General features: G+C 38.9%; 1 protein-coding gene across 8 annotated transcripts in view; it reads left to right on the top strand.

Annotated features, from left to right (window-relative positions):
- Positions 1 to 11,768, top strand: part of AZIN1 (antizyme inhibitor 1) — a 38,236-nt gene extending 26,468 nt beyond the window's left edge. For 3 of the 8 annotated variants that reach the window (XM_035276317.3, XM_035276316.3, XM_008983380.4), the window contains 7 exons: positions 2,320 to 2,454; positions 3,865 to 3,946; positions 4,346 to 4,420; positions 5,519 to 5,681; positions 8,215 to 8,327; positions 8,651 to 8,865; positions 9,392 to 11,709. In XM_035276317.3, the coding sequence (XP_035132208.1) occupies positions 2,320 to 2,454; positions 3,865 to 3,946; positions 4,346 to 4,420; positions 5,519 to 5,681; positions 8,215 to 8,327; positions 8,651 to 8,865; positions 9,392 to 9,503 (895 nt within the window). In that variant the 3' untranslated portion in view covers positions 9,504 to 11,709. 8 annotated transcript variants of the gene reach the window in all.
- The last annotated feature ends 5,768 nt before the right edge of the window (positions 11,769 to 17,536 follow it).

Here is a 17,536-nt window from a genome sequence, read left to right on the forward strand (position 1 = left end):
ATCCAGGGAATTTTTTTTTTAATTTAAAAAGTTTACTTTTTTAAGGCTGGGTTAGGTGCTTTACACCTATAATCCCAACACTTTAGGAGGAGGCCAAGGAGGTTGTATCATTTGAGGTCAGGGTGGCCTGTGTCTGTAAACCCAGCTACTTGGGAAGCTGAGGCAGGAGAATCCCTTGAACCCAGGAGTCAGAGTCTGCAATGAGCCCAAATTGTGCCATTGCACTCCAGTCTGGGCAACAGAGCAAGACTCCCTCAAAAAATAAAAAGAAAAAAGGTTTACTTTTTTAAAAGCAGAAGGTTTTAAGGCCAAGATTTATGTTTTCACAAAGTGGTATGTCAAGAGGACTTAAGAATATACCAAAACCATATTGAATTATGCAGTTGTTGGCTTTTTTTTTTTTTTTTTTTTTTTTTTGGAGACAGAGTTTTGCTCTTGTTACCCAGGCTGGAGTGCAATGGCGTGATCTCGGCTCACCGCAACCTCTGCCTCCTGGGTTTGGGCAATTCTCCTGCCTCAGCCTCCTGAGTAGCTGGGATTACAGGCACGCACCACCATGCCCAGCCAATTTTTGTATTTTTAGTAGAGACGGGATTTCACCATGTTGACCAGGATGGTCTCAATCTCCTGACCTCATGATCCACCCGCCTCGGCCTCCCAAATTGCTGGGATTACAGGCCTGAGCCACTGCGCCCGGCCGTTGTTGGCTTTTTTAATGAGTTATGACATATCTGTATTTTCTTTGTATGTCCATAATTTTTGTACTGATTCAGTGGTGTACTTATGCTATCCTGACAGCATTGATTACTTTGGAAAATCTTTGTGGATAAAAGCCGTGTTGGGAAAATTTTAGGGAACCACCTGTTTTCCTGAAAAATCTTGTTCTGTGATCCTGTGAAGACAAGCTGTGATTTTTTGATGTTTAGTATGTTAGACTGGGGACTGGCACATTCTTGGTGAAGCTGATTCTAACCTTAGAATAATTTTTGCTTTTATCAGTCTTGCCCTCTGATTATCAAATTAGGGCCATAGCTATATTTTCATGGTCGCATGATTAACCTTCTTAGTTTATGTAATTAAGACATCCATGGGAAAACAGCTATACAGAAAGAATTTGTTTATTTGGAACTTCCAGTAGTTTGTAATTTGCTTAGCTTCTTAAAATAGAGAAATCTGGTCAGTCTTGATAATCTTGCCTTGGTTGTCATGGTTTGGAAGGAAATAACAAGTAGGTTTGAATCAGTAGACTAGAAGGCTGCTGCTTAAACACATAATTTTTTTTTTTTTTTTTTTTTAAAGACAGGGTTTCACCATGTTCGTCAGGCTGGTCTTGAACTCCTGACCTCAGGTGATCCACCCGCCTAGGCCTCCAAAGTGCTGGGATTACAGGCGTGAGCCACTACGCCCAGCCAAGATAATTTTTTTTTAAAAAAAGCTTTCTAGGTTGGGCGCAGTGGCTCACGCCTGTAATCCCAGCACTTTGGGAGGCCAAGGCAGGTAGATCACTTGAGGTCAGGAGTTTGAGAGCAACCTGGCCAACATGGGGAAACCCTGTCTCCACTAAAAATACAAAAATTAGCTGGGCATGGTGGCTTCTGCCTATAATCTCAGCTACTCAAGAGGCTGAGGCAGGAGAAATTGCTTGAGTCCAGGGTTGCAGAGAGTTGAAATTGTGCCACTGCACTGCGACCTGGGTGACAGAGCAATAAACTCCCATTTCAATAAATAAATAAATAAATAAATAAATAAAAATATAAATATAAATAATACAAATTAAAAATAAATAAATAAATAAAAATAGTTTTAAAATTTTAAAAGAAGCTTTCTAATTTTCTTCAGTTAGAAACCTGCTGGGATTTAGCAGTGTTGGTAGGAAGAATGTTTGCAGTAAGCAGTGGAGGTTTAGTTAGCACAATCAAAGAAATTTGGAGATATTTAAAGCCCCAATATCCTTATTGAAAGACAATGATGGCATTGCTATTCAATTTAGTCTTTCTAGGTGGCTTTATGGACTGATGGACTTCATTTGAAAGTAATGTCGTCTTTGATTACAGAGCCCAACCGACTCTTGATGCTACAACAGAGTCTTAACTTGCTGCATTATCCAAAATCCCATCCTTGTAAGCTTCATGCTTTAGGCCCTAATTGCTAGTTTTTTCTCTATACAGGATTGTTTTTCATTAGGTTCACTTGATTCATCCGTCGCTGGATTTGGGCGCACTGGCAACATAGTCAACATACTTCCTACAATCTTCAGGCTTCACATGTGCTGATGATGATGTAAACCAACTCTGCCCCAATCATCTCCCCTTCTCTTAGGGTCTTACTACATATTGCAACAGAAGATAATATTGGAGGTGAAGAGGGTAACATGAAGTTTGGCACTACCCTGAAGAACTGTAGGCATCTCTTGGAATGTGCTAAGGAACTTGATGTCCAAATAATTGGGGTTAAGTGAGTATTTGTTTTACACTTTTAAAGCTGTGAACATTTACAGTGATAGCCTTTCTGGTTGATTTGATATCTTATTTGCCTGAAATCTAAGATTTAATTTTTCTTTCCTTTTTGAGACGGAGTTTTTGCTGTTGTTACCCAGGCTGGAGTGCAATGGCGTGATCTCGGCTCACCGCGACCTCCGCCTCCTGGGTTCAAGCAATTCTCCTGCCTCAGCCTCCCGAGTAGCTGGGATTACAGGTGCACGCCACCATGCCCAGCTAACTTTTTGTATTTTTAGTAGAGACGGGGTTTCACCATGTTGACCAGAATGGTCTCAATCTCTTGACCTCGTGATCCTCCCGCTTTGGCCTCCCAAAATGCTGGGGTTATAGGCGTGAGCCACCGCACCCGGCCCTAATTCTTCTTTTTTACCACACGTTTTGCAACTGTAGGTTCTTCTCCCCAATAAAAAGAATAGTAAATAATATTTTAATTAGGTTAGTGCAGAGTAACTTAAATTGCCACCTTTTAAATTGGATGGAGGGGATTTGCTAGAACTCTTACGAAAATAGTATCATTTAACTTCTAATTTGTGGGTATCATTCTATTTTGTCTTCTATCTGAAGACTTTCTCCTCCTTTAATTCCTCTAGGGCACTTCAAAACAAAGAATTGGAGCATGCTGTGCCCTACACAATAGATAAAATTCCATGTCAGTCTAGTTTTAATCTACCTTAGGTGACAGTATTGACACATTTGAGAGTTTTGTTCATATTTCAACAAGTTTTAATTTTTTAAGTTAACAGAAAAATTAATGAAGTACTATCTCGAATAAAGGGAAAAAAGAAAGACTGAATTTTTCATTTTTCTGAAACTTTACAGTGTTCAGTTCTATGGATTTTAACATTTGTGTAACCACTGCCACAATCATAGGTACTTTATTCTGAAATTTTAATCACTAGTAATACTAGTGACCAATAGTCAGCTTGATTAATATTCATTTGTATTTATTTCACAAGAGACACATTTTGTATTTGGTTGAGTAAAAGTGAATGTTCAATTTTAGCTCAACTGAATGTGATACAGTTTGATTGGTACTGCTTGTTACTTCACTATATAAACATAAAAGCCACACATACATGAAAGTACACCCTATTTTATAGGGTGGAACCGTACTAATGATTGACTTATTGTTAAGAATTTGTTTATAGAATTACACTTTAATGTTAGCATTGCCTTTTCTTTAAAGCTGGTACTATAACTTTTGGGTAATTAGGGGCTAATGCTTTATTTGGTAAACTTTAAATATTTAGTAAGGTTAATGTGGATACTTAATGGTGTCAGTATGATGAATGACAGTTGAAATAAATTACAGGAAATGCCTCTAAAACTTTCTGCTCTTTTAAATTTATTATTCTGTGTGTTTCAGATTTCATGTTTCGAGTGCTTGCAAAGAATCTCAAGTATATGTACATGCTCTATCTGATGCTCGATGTGTGTTTGACATGGCTGTAAGTTCTTTTTTAAAATTATTTGGCATTTTATTTAAGCCATGATCTGCTTGTGTGAATTACTCTGCCTGTGTGAGTTACTCTGACTACATCCAAATGACACACACCTCATTTTAATTATCATAAAAGCTTTCAGAGCTCTATACAGTCACGACTTTAAAATGGGTAAAGGAGTGAAATTGTAATTGACTTGTGTAAGTCTAGAAGAATCAAATAAAATCAAAGAGGCTGCATACCTAACATTGAATCAATCTGTTTCTATTAGTAAAAAAAAACAAGAACTTGTTGTACTAAAGGTCAGAACAGATAATTTACCTCCCTAGGAGGAGGCTTTAAAAATGTTCTCATATCCATTACAATTTGGAAAAACATTTGAATATATTTTTTTTCCTTCTCCAGGGAGAAATTGGCTTTACGATGAACATGTTAGACATTGGTGGAGGATTCACGGGAACTGAATTTCAATTGGAAGAGGTAAACTTTTCAGTAGATGACATGTCAGAGTAATTGCTTTCTTTGCTACTTACGTGATGGTAGAGTAGGATTTTTATGATGGCAGAAACTGACTGCTATAACATCTCTTTAAAATTTTATTCTTAGGAAATGAACAGAAAGGCAGTAGACCTAGCTAACTTTGAAAAGTTTGATAGAATTCTTCGAATATTATCATAAAACATTTTCTAGTTCAGCTATGTTTCTGTACTTAATGGCACAAATGATTTAATGGCTTAAAAAACTTTACCACGTTTTATTTTATTATTTTTTAGTTTTTGGGGCATTAACCTTGATGTAATCATTCAGTTTGTTTGTTTTTAAAGAGACAGCGTTTCACCTTAGTCAGGGTGGTTTTGAACTCCTGACCTCAGGTGATCCACCCACCTCGGCCTCCCAAAGTACTGGGATTACAGGCATGAGCCACCATGCCCAGGCTGGAGTGGAGTGGTACAATCATAGCTCACTACAGCCTCCAACTTGTGGGCCCTCTTACCTCAGCCTCCCAAGTAGAAAGACTTATTTTTTTTTAGTAATATAGAATTCTTATTATTTAAAAAAATAATAGTTTTTCTATATTGCTCAGGCTGGTCTTGGAACTCCTGGCCTCAAGTGATCCTCCTGCCTCAGCCTCCCCAAAACTTTGGGGTTACAGGCATGAGCCACCACTCCCAGCCAGTTTTAGCACTTAGGCCAGATGCATGTCACACCTGTTTCTCACCTTCCTGCTCTGCCCTCTTTACTTCCTTTTGTAATATCTAGAAACTATGATTTGAAAATTTTGCTTCTGTTACTAGTGATCAAGTATAGAAAAATGACTTTAAAAAAACAAATACCAGTCAGTAGGTATTTGTTATTAGAGCTATATATTTTTTAAATTAGTGCCATTCTGATAGTTAGAAAATAAACTGACTTGAAAGCATGCCTAATTAATTGCTTGGAAATAATTGCAGAGTAGCTAAGTTTCATGGTCTGTAATTGGAACTGCTCCATCTTCCTAGAAAATTAATATCAATCTCTGAATATTGCGAATTATCTAATTCAATATTGAAACCATAATGCGGCATTTAAAATCCATAGGTTAATCATGTTATCAGTCCTCTGTTGGATATCTACTTTCCTGAAGGATCTGGTGTTAAGATAATTTCAGAACCCGGAAGCTACTATGTGTCTTCTGCATTTACACTTGCAGTTAATATCATAGCAAAGAAAGTCGTTGAAAATGATAAATTTTCCTCTGGAGGTAAGTTATGAAGTTTATATATGGTTTTATTTTTGTTGGTTGATCACTGCAGTTAGTCTGGAAATGAACAGATGGTCATGAAATTGTAGGTGGTTTTCAGCTTTTAAAAATCTTAAAGTCAAGGTCCCATTCCATAAGACTTCTGAATCCAACTTTCTTGGTACCGATGTTTAGATATGGCTATTTTAGGTAAATGTCTACCAGATGACTAATTCTCATCCATTGTTCAGAACTACTTTTATTGTGATATCTTCTGTTCTCTGTACCTCACATGGGTCACAAGAAGGCTCTATTTTCATACTTTCTTTCATAAGGGCGGCAAAGAGTTCTTGTGATCATCTAACTCAAGTCAAACCAACAGAAAGCCCCTAGACAGTCTGTCTTGTTGGCTAGTATTACTGTAGGAAATAACTGTTTTACATTAACAAGACTTTTTGCGGGGGGCGGGGGGCTGTGGATTAGTCCTTAAGAAAGTGGTTCCTTTTCCCAATATTGTCTTTTACAGCTTTGTTTTTCTTTGTTTAGAATCCACTCCAGGACCACATTGAATTTGTCATTTCTTCTTTAATCTAGATAAAGTTTCTCAGTTCATTACTTTGTATTTCTTAACTTCAATGTTTTCAAAGAGTGGAAGTTTCATTACTAATTATTAATTTGGGTTTGTTTGATGCTTCCTCATGATTACCTTTTTTAGGCTATGCTTTTAGGGCATGAAGTTCACCAAAGTGTCAGTCTGTTCTCGCTGCCTCATATTAGGAGGCACGTGATAGTGGTCAGTTCTAATATTGACGATGCTAGTTGTTTTTTTCTTGTTTTGTCGGCCGGTTTAGAGTACGGTGGCTCCATTAGGGCTCATTACAGGCTCAACCTCCTGGCTCAAGCCAGTCCTCCCACCTTCATTCAGCCTCTTCCATAGCTGGGACTACACCTGGCTAGGTTTCCTATTCTTACTTCGTAGAGGGTTTCGCCATGTTTCCCAGGCTGGTTTAAACTGAGCTCAAGTGATCCACCTGCCTCAGCCTCCCAAAGTGCTAGGATTACAGGCTTGAGCCAATACGCCTGGCCTTGTGGAGTTTGTGTGACTTTTTGTTTTTTCTCTAAGACAGAGAGTTTTGCTCTTATTGCTCAGGCTGGAGTGCAGTGACACAATCTTGACTCAAACTGGGTGCCACCGCACCTGGCTAGATGATTCGATTTTTTTTTTTTTGGCTAGTTTTGAGCACTTGTTTAAGGTTACGTCATGCAGGTTTCTCTCCACTGTGAAATGGCAAGTTAGGGACTAAATAAACTTGCTAACCACACTTTTACCTCATTAGTTTTTAGCATCTATTGATGAATTTCTAACTCAATTATTGTTTATATTAGTTGGACGTTTAAAGAATCTTTTTCTTCCTCCTGTTTGTTTCTATTAGTTTAGACTCATAGGTCTTTATTCAGTAGGCTTATATAATCTGTTACTCTTCATTTTTCTCTTGACATGTCTCTGTTATTCTCTCAACACTTCATTTGTTGGTATTTCAAGATCTCTCATGCTCATTTTAACCCTTTTCTGCCTCAGTCCTATAATCAGTTGTTTCTCCAAGGAGCCTTGACTTGTTTTTATGGAAAGCAATATTTTAAAAACTTAAAAATGAGTATTGGCATGCTAAGAGTAGAATAGTGATGTGTTCTAGAATGAGTGTTTTCAAAGGTTTCAAAGTGTGAGGTGAGAGGATCTATTGATCCCTGAAGCTTGAGGCTGCAGTGAGCTGTGATCATACTGCTGCACTCTAACCTGAGCAACAGTGAGACCCTGTCTCAAAACACACAGACACACACGCAGATTCCCACTGGCAGTGTACACATGTGAACTCTGGTGGCTCCTCATACTCACTGATGTTTGGTATTGTTAAGTCTTTAAATTGGTCCAGTGAGTAGGAGTGTGGTGGTAATAGAACACTATTTTCTTTTCCTTCCCAACCCCCCCCCTTTTTTTTTGAGACAGGGTTTTTACTCTGTCACACCAGCTGGAGTGCAGTGGCACAATCTCAACTTTTATTTTTAATTCCACATTCAAACACGTATTTAATTCCTTGAGCATATATATTGCCTTCCTTTTCCTGATGTGAAAAGAAACTAAAAATTGTTTTTCCTTGCTGCTTGATCTTTTTTGAAACAGCAACTACCAGAAAGGCTTCTAGAGTCTTAATACCTTTTTTCTTTCTCTCTCTCTCTCTTTTTTTTTTTTTTTTGAGACAGGGTCTTACTCACCCAGGCTGGAGTACAGTGGCTCACTGTACCTTCTGCCTTCAGATTCAAGGAATTCTGGTGCTCTAGCCTCGCAAGTAGCTGTGATTACAGACATGTAATACCACACTTGGCTAATTCTTGTGTTTTTAGTAAAGACAGGTTTTGCCATGTCTTGTTCAGGCTGGTCTTGAACTCCTGGCCTCAAGTTTAAATATTTTGAGAAATGTGAAAATTACATTAATTTGTTTTATATTAGCCATCTAACTAAAGATTCATTTTCTCCTTTCTTGTTTTATTCCAGTAGAAAAAACCGGAAGTGATGAACCAGCCTTCATGTATTATGTGAATGATGGTGTTTATGGCTCTTTTGCAAGTAAACTTTCTGAGGACTTAAATGCCATTCCAGAGGTTCACAAGGCAAGTTTTATCAGAAATACCAAAACCCGTTTGGCAGTTTATAAACTGAGCTGTTGCTTTCAAGATGCTTCTCAATTTTTTGAAAAACATTTTAGAATGGGGGAAAATGCCCTTTTTGAGGATTTGTGTTCTTCTGGTGGTGTCTTTACATAGAGTTAATAGTACCATTGAGGCTTAAGGAGGACTGTGCCCTTGGCTCTAGGCCTTTTTTCCATGAGCACATTGGATCTGAGACAGTGAAAAATACTTAATCTACTCACAAATTCAATACCTGCTTAGGTATGAATAAAAACTAAATTGGTAAAACTATTCCTTTCCTACAGAAATACAAGGAAGATGAGCCTCTGTTTACAAGCAGCCTTTGGGGTCCATCCTGTGATGAGCTTGATCAAATTGTGGAAAGCTGTCTTCTTCCTGAGCTGAATGTGGGAGATTGGCTTATCTTTGATAACATGGGAGCAGATTCTTTCCATGAACCATCTGCTTTTAATGATTTTCAGAGGCCAGCCATTTATTACATGATGTCTTTCAGTGATTGGTAAGGTGATTTAAAGCAGATGGGGTATTTGACTGCTATAATAAGCGTTAATTCTGTAATGAATGCTGAACTTAGAAATACAGTTATGGATTGCTTATAAAGGATAGTTGCTTAATGATGGGATTTTTTTCTGACAAATGCAGCATTAGGTAACTTTATGATGGCATAGCCTACTGCATTCCTAGGCTCCTAGGCTATAAACCTGTACAGCATGTTACTCTGGTACTGTTGGCAGTTATAACACAGTGAGATTTGTGTATCTAAAGATACTTAAACATAGACAGGATAATACATTGATTGCTGCCATGTAACGACGTGATAGGAATTTAACTCCACTGTAATCTTAAGGCATACCCCTTCATATATTAGTCTTTAACCAAAACATCACTCTGCAATGCATGACTATAATAGAAAAATGACAGGTTTTTTTGAAGACTAGTTTTGGTCCTATTTCATTATCCATTTGTTATGTGATTGTGTGGTCTTGGGCTTAAATTCAGAATTTAGCTTATTTTTTTTTTTGTAGGTATGAGATGCAAGATGCTGGAATTACTTCCGATGCAATGATGAAGAACTTCTTCTTTGTGCCTTCTTGCATTCAGCTGACCCAAGAAGACAGCTTTTCCACTGAAGCTTAAACAGGCATTAACGCTTCTTTAGATCTGAAGTTGCAGGTTAAGCTTGTCTGGTCAACATTCCAGTGTGGAAAAATAATTTAAACGATCTTATTCTCTTAATTATTTGGCAACAAAATCTATTAGTAATAGCTATTTGGGACCAGACAAAATCAGCTTTCATCTATAATTCATTGGGGATAATGGGAGATTTAGGTAATGTATCCAGATTTAAACTTACCAGTTTGTCCTACCCCTTAAGCGTTTAAAATATGCAACAAAATGGATGACTTAGTGGAGATGGAAGCCCATTAATTGGGTTCCCCATTAAATCGTTTACATACAAGAACACAGTTTTTATACTAAGGATTTGTGTTTAAAAGTCTTGTAAAGTTCATGTCTTTCACCCAGATATATCAAATGTTAGCAGAAGACCAGTGTGACTTCATTAGATAACGTTTAGTGTATTTAGAATGTGTAAATTTGTGCTTTGAACTGTAGTTAAATAAATGTAAAATTGCATCATAGTATTTGTTGTATTTGACCTAATGTAACCCTTGTATGATTGCAATAAAATTTTGTGTAGATTTTACTGTCTTTTCAGGCTAAAACTTTGGGAAAGGGGCTAGCTAGCAAAGGTAGTTTTGAAATAGATGTGTATATGGACTGTTTGAAGGGGTTTTTTTTTTTTTTTTTAAATAGCCCAGTTAAGTTTTGTTTGGCTCAGTGCATTTTTCAGTTATTTAATTAGTAATTTAAGTGTTTGGTAAATCATTGTGAAGTTCAGACTCATTATGGAGAGTTGCTGTGCAGTAAGCATGATGTTTAACAATTTTAACACCCAAAATGTCAATCCTGCATAAATCAATTGTAATAATAAATAGGTGTTTCTGTATAGATAGACTGCATAGAGTACCTTAGTAAATCTTTGAATCACAATCTTCTAGCTGAAATGGAAGATTCTGTTAAATACTTTGAATAAACTTAGGGGGAGGGAAATAAAATTGCAGAAAACTGCAGAGCACTAAAACTTAAAGAAGGGCTACATCTTTATCCAGATACCTGTTGCTCTTTTGCACGGAATGTTTAAATTCAGAGTTGGGATGGGGTTGGGGTAAAGCACACTTATTTTCTTCAATTGCAGTGATTTCAAATTTAGGAATTTTTATTGATGGTTTGAGCTGTTCCCTTAGCTTCTTGTTATTCCCGATTTGTTCTGCTTTAGTCATTACTTTTAATTCTTTTCTTACTAAAATTTTATGGTGATTGGGAAAGGGAGTTAGCATCACTAACCTGACAGTTGTTGCCAGGAATTTGCTTTGTTTACTGCTAGTATATTAGTAATCCTAGATCTCAGAATCACAATAGTAATAAATAACAGGGGTCATTTTTTCCTAACTTACTCTATGTCCAGGTGCAGAATTTCTGTCTCCCAAGAGGAAATGTGACTTCACTTTGGTGCCAATGGACAGAAAATTCTACCTGTACTACATAGGAGAAGTTTGGAATGCACTTAATAGCTGGTTTTTACACGTTGATTTTGAGGTGGAAAGAAATTGATCATGAATCTCTAATAAATTCTCTTAAACCAGTAGGTGCTTAATATTTTTTGATTTGATTAATGCCCATTTGAATTTCGTGGGTTCTATTAATTAAAAAAAAGTAGGACCCCCAATTTATCACCATCAAACTGCCCTTGGACTTTTCCAAGGTATAGTATGGAGTTTTATGCAAAATTCCAAGCTACCTTGTAGATTTTTTTAACCATATCAAGGAGGGGAAACTGTTTCCTACCTTCTTTACATGTTGTGCATTGTCGTGGTCCAGAAATGCCAAACCTTTTTAAAGATGGTGCAACTTTGAGTCCTTGGCTTGGCTATACTGGCTTTGAACTTCATGGCATATCAACTTTGCCGTATCTGTAGGAGAGTTGTCTGTGTGAAACAGCTCAGAGTTGCAAATACCACTTGTGAATGATAGGGTAATTTTAAGAAATGTCTGTATTGTATTTGAAGACTGTTTGCCATAAATCTGGAATTTGAACCTATGTATTTCAATTTGGTATGCTAAAAAGTTCTGAATTAATGTAAAGTTTTTGTTATAATATTGTAATCTCAGTTCAAAGGTTAACTGAAAATATAAAACCCAAGTGATTTCTATATAGTAAATTGAACTGTAAAGGTAACTTGTGTGTGATTCTGAATGCATAGATAAATGTTTTTATTCCTCATGTTTTGCTTTGGCTTCTATCCGAAATAGAGGTAAAATTTTACATTACATATCAGCTTTATGTCTATTAACAGACTTGCTTTATCGGAAAGTAGATTGATTCTGCTTTAAAAAAAAAAATGTTGGTAGTACATATAGAACAATGAAATTTTGATAAAGTCCAGTATATATGTGAGTACTGTTTCCAGGACAGCCTTTTCTAAACACTTCAGTTCACTAGCCTCCTAACAGTTTTAAACTTGGACTAAATGAATAGACTGATAAAAATTAAGCGAGATTTATTCCAAGTAAAATGGACATTAATACCATTAAATGGAAATACTGGGTTAGAAAAGCCACACATTGCTTAATTCCTTTTTTCTTCCTTGTTTTTTATAGTTTTAGTTGCTAACCTGTCTTGGCCTTAAGAAGTCTTCTGAACTCCGCTGAAATGAAAAGCAGCATCTCTGTTCTTTTGAGCACTTTAGTTAACTGGGTGACTTTCAGGGTGACTTAAAGATTTGCAGTACAGTAGTATTGAGAGGTAAAGGTGTAGACCTTGCTTCCAGTCTGCTTCACTCAAATCTTGCCTCTTCCATTTACTGTCTGAACATATGCTAGTCACCAAACCCTTTTGTGCTTCAGTTTTCCCAGCTGAAAAATGGTGGTAAGGCAAGGCACACAGTGGCTTATGCCTGTAAATCCCAGCACTTTGGAAGGTCGAGGTGAGAGGATTGCATGAGCTCAGGAGTTTGACCAGCGTGGGCAAACAGGGAGCACCCCTGTCTCCACACAAAAAAATGTAAAATTAGCCGGGTGTGATGCGTGCCTATAGTCCCAGTACTCAAAAGGCTAAGGTGGAAGGATTGCTTGGGCCCAGGAGGTGGAGGCTCCACTCCAACCTGGGCGACAAAGTAAGACCCTATCTCTAGTAAGAAAGAAAATGATGGTAATAAAAGTAGCAGCTTCATAATAAGGTTGTAAGGATGTAAACAGCTGTAAGGTGCTGCTATAAACAACTTTTTTTTTGTTCCTTTTTTCCCTCTTTGATGCCTGGGAAAAACAACTTTTTTTTTATTACATTTTAGGTTTTGGGGTACATGTGAAGAACATAAAACAACTTTTTTTTGAGACGGAGTTTCACTCTTGTTACCCAGGCTGGAGTGCAATGGCGCGATCTCGGCTCACCGCAACCTCCGCCTCCTGGGTTCAGGCAATTCTCCTGCCTCAGCCTCCTGAGCAGCTGGGATTACAGGCACGCACCACCACGCCCAGCTAATTTTTTGTATTTTTAGTTTTATCATGTTGACCAGGATGAGCCACTGAGCCCGGCTATAAAACAACCCTTATTACCTGTTTCATTATGTTGATTTAGACAAGTTGCTCTGGGCCTTGGTTTTCTGCTGTAGGATGAAGGCACTAGAACTTTACCAAGCCTTGAAAGTGCCTGGTGCATGGAAGCAAATGGCAGATAGTGCTTGTGGTTGATGCTTGGGTGTTAAGATCTCTCTAGCATGTACTTGACCATTTTCCTTTGTCCTTATAAGTTGGATTTTTGGTTGGGCATCAGAAGAAGGTTTTGTATTGCTGATTGTTACTTAAATTAGTTGATTTAACTATAACTTTACAGTATTATCTGCAAGTACAGGCTGGGCACAGTGGCTCACACCTATAATCCCAGCACTTTGGGAGGCCGAGGCAAGCAGATCGCCTGTGGTCAGGAGTTTGAGACCAGCCTGGCCAACATGGTGAAACCCCATCTCTACTAAAAATACAAAAATTAGCTAGGTATGTTGGCACACACTTGTAATTCTAGCTACTTGAGCCTGAGGCAGGAGAATTGCTTGAACCTGGCAGAGATTATGCCACTGTATTCCAGTCTGGGTGACAGCAAGACTCCATTAAAAAAAAAAAAAACGCACAATAATAGTAGAAACAAATTGGCAGGAGTCAGTCAAAATATAAAACAAAAATTTAGTCTTCCACATTTTAATTGTCAAATTCTATGAATCGCATCCATCCTGAGAGGAAAAAGGTGTGGTGCAAGTAATTGCAGAAGCAGGCTTTCATAATGAGGAGAAGCCTGGCCTAGGAACAAGAAATGAGCTAGTTCTGGTCTTGGCTGGCATTTGCATTGTTAAAGCTAACCTGAAAAGTCTCAGTTCCTACTCAGACATACCGAGGAATTGTTTTTTTCTTTGCAATACGGATGGCCTGTACTACACGTATCTTCTAAATCACACTGCATGTCCTCACCCAGAAAGGAGTATACATAGAGGAACACAAAGCACCTAGTAGGGCTCAAAAAGCAATGTGACTTTAGTGCTACACCCTTTAGGATTTTGTTTTGGGAACAGACTAAAAAGTTTTATAACAATAATTTGTAGAAAGGTTAAGCTATACAACATGCTCCTTTTTTGTGGTCTTGGAGTACTAAATAGAAGAACATCTTTATACTCCTGAGTTCCTTGACCTATATGTGTAACTGGCATCAGCTTTAAAGCAATTCCACTGTTAAGTGGTCTTTTAAACCCTGATTCTACCATGATACTGCTTATGTCTGTCAAAACCCTTCACAGTTGATTTGCTGATGGCCTAATGGGAAGATAAGCACTGGATCAGTTATGGGCAATTAAAGAGTTAAGTATCTGCTATTGAGTGGCAGATGAAGTGATCCCGCATTGGCATTAGAGCAAGAGGGGTTGTGTAGGAAAATACTGCAATATCTTTTTAAGATTATTTTTAACCCCCGAGTCTCCTGACTTCATCTGGTGTGCACCTGTGCCTACAACTTTGTCCCTATTCAATTTTTAGCAATATGCAGAGGAGGAGACACTTGGCTGAAGTTTAAGAATTTTAGTTCTGTGAGTTTATTGGTTTTCTCCAATCTATTCTCTGTTTCTCAAATTGCTCTGCTTTCCATGGGGGGTCTTGAGCTCCTGGCCTGAAGTGATAACAGGCGTGCACCCTATGTTGTAGTGCTGAGTGATACCATGCAGATTTACCTCATGATTGAAACCTAACCTTCCATATTGTTAAGTTCTCAACGAAAATGAAGTGAGAGCATTTTTTAATTCTATGGTTCTGCTGGAGGCAAGAATGTAAACAACACTTTAAAAGCTTACTAGAGGAGGGAAGAGAACTTCAGTGGTCCCCAAAGAAAGACATTTTAAAATAAGAACGGGTTTAGGTAGGCCAGGCACCATGGCTCGTGCCTATAATCCTAACTTGGGGAGACTGGGATAGGTGGATCACAAGGTCAGGAGTTCAACACCAGCCTGGCCAAGATGTTGAAACCCATCTACTAAAAATACAAAAATTAGCCATGCACCATGGCAGGCACTTGTAGTCCCAGCTACTCAGCAGGCTGAGGCAGAAGAATTGCTTGAACCTGGGGGTGGGGGTGGGGGCAAAAGTTGCAGTGAACCAAGATCATACCACTGCACTCCAACCTTGGCGACAGAGCGAGACTCCGCCTCAAAGAAAAAAGTTTAGGTAACATTAGCTGCTTATTGCCCCGTATGACTGAGGATTTGGGACCAATGTATAGGAGGTCAGGGAAGGGAATAATAGTGCAGAGCTTATGAGAAGTCTACACTGAGGAGGGAAATGGTGCTCTCCTTTGCAATTGGTATGATGCTACCACTCCCTCCCGTTTATGCATTGCTGTAACTTGACATGCTTTCCTAAAAATCATGAAATTGTACAATAGAAAAACTGGAGTTCAGGCACAGCACTCAAACTTTGTCAGCACAACATTACAAAACTCAAACTAAAATGTACTGCAGTTAGCACTCGTTAAATGGTAAAGAAGTACACAAATATTACAATCTTTTAGGAAAAGCATTATGGGCCCTTCTTGAAGGTAAAGTACTACAGGAGTGAGATAGTAGGTGTGGCAAGGTTACTCATGTCAAGCCTTTCAGGGGGTAAAATAGCAAGCGTCTCTCATCTATATGACCCAAATCTTTAGGTATTTCAAGGTTTGATCTTAAATCCATGTTCTTACACTTAGGCCATAAGGCCAGGATGGGTAATGGGTGATAAGAAAACTGAACTGATGTTGACCTCTTTAAAAAGCTGAGGACTGTAAGCCCTGTGCTATACGGTGGCACCAATGAGAAGACCAACATTACTGTAGTTGTAATAGCAGCAAGGGAGTTCCATTGCCCAGCTAGGGGACTGCAGGATCAGGCAATCATTGCAACACTGCTTCTCCCGTTTAGTTTTCTAAATGAACTTCAGAGCCATCCTATGAGAGATACTCATGGCCCCATTTTTCAGAACTTAAGTTCATACAGACCAGGCGGGGTGGCTCACACCTTACAATCCCAGCATTTTGGGAGCCCGAGGTGGGCAGGTCACTTGAGCCCAGGAATTTGAGACGGCCTGGGCAACATGGTGAAACCCATTTCTATGTTAAATAAAAATATTTAAAATGTTTTTTTTAATTATTATTTTTTTGAGATGAAGTTTTGATCTTGTTGACCAGGCTAGAGTGCAGCAGCGCAACCTCGGCTCTGCAGCCTCTGCCTCCCAGGTTCAAGTGATTCTCCTTCCTCAACCTCCCAAGTAACTGGGATTACAGATGTAGGCCACCTCGTCTGACTAATTTTTGTAATTTAAGTAGAGACAGGATTTCACTGTGTTGGTCAGGCTGGTCTTGAATTCTTGACCTCAGGTGATCCACCCACCTTGGCCTTCCTGCTGGGATTACAGGTGTGAGCCACCATGCCTGGCTGTAAAATATTATAAACTTTAAAAAATTTGTTTAAAGAAGGTCATATAGATAGCTAGGAGTAAGCAGTAGAGTTAGGATTGTAGCCTGGCAGGCTGGCGCTGGATCTGGTCTCTTCCCCATCACCCTACAGCATGCCACTCAGACTTCATCCACATTTTGAATTGCCTATAGGAAGTTCCATTCAGATAGAAAAGCCAGACACAAAACATTCCGTGAAGCTGTGTATCTTAAGTATTTTAAAAATTATTGTTAACTGTTATTTTCAAATTTAAAAACCCTGCAAACCTTAAAAGAGTGATCACTCCACGGTCATCACTCATATAGTACTACTGAAGCTGTCATTTTTGTCACTGCCTCAAGAACTATTGGTTTAAATGGGAGCTTTAAGGTTCATATGGGAGTTCTGGAGCTGGGATGGTCCTCCAGAGCAGAACCAAATTGAGACAGGACAGCTGGGACTTTATGCCGGCATTAGCCAGTCATTGGCTACAGGCCACTCCTTTCAAGGAGGGATAACCTTGGATAAGCAGTCCCTGTGGCAGAGGCTAGTTCCCAGTGATGGACACAGTAATGTGCTGATTCCCAGTGAAGAATCCTGCCCTGACCTACAACTGCAAGTCAGCAGCAGCTGACAGTGCTGGTAGCAGGGGAATGGGTGCACAGGCAACCATGGTGCCATTTTTCAGTCATTGAAAGAAAAAAGCTAGGGAGCTGGGTGCCTATAATCCCAGCACTTTGAGAGGCTGAGGTGGGAGGAACACGAGCCCAGGAGTTCAAGGCTGCAGTGAGCTATGCAGCCTTACACTACAGCCACTGCACTACAGCCTGGGCTACAGAGGGAGGCTGTGTCTCTGAAAACAAATACAAATGAGAAAAAGTCTATGTCTTGTTGTCTATTTAAGAAGGTCAAGGCTGGGCATGGTGGCTCACACCTGTAATCCCAGCACCTTGAGAGGCCGAGGTGAGTGGATCACTCAGTCAGGAGTTTGAGACCAGCCTGGCCAACATGGTAAAAATACTAAAAATACAAAAATTAGTCAGACGAGGTGGCCCACATCTGTAATCCCAGCTACTCAGGAGGCTGAGGCAAGAGAATTGCTTGAACCCA

This window comes from Callithrix jacchus, chromosome 16, assembly GCF_049354715.1.
Source record: "Callithrix jacchus isolate 240 chromosome 16, calJac240_pri, whole genome shotgun sequence".
NCBI classification, from domain to species: domain Eukaryota; kingdom Metazoa; phylum Chordata; class Mammalia; order Primates; family Cebidae; genus Callithrix; species Callithrix jacchus.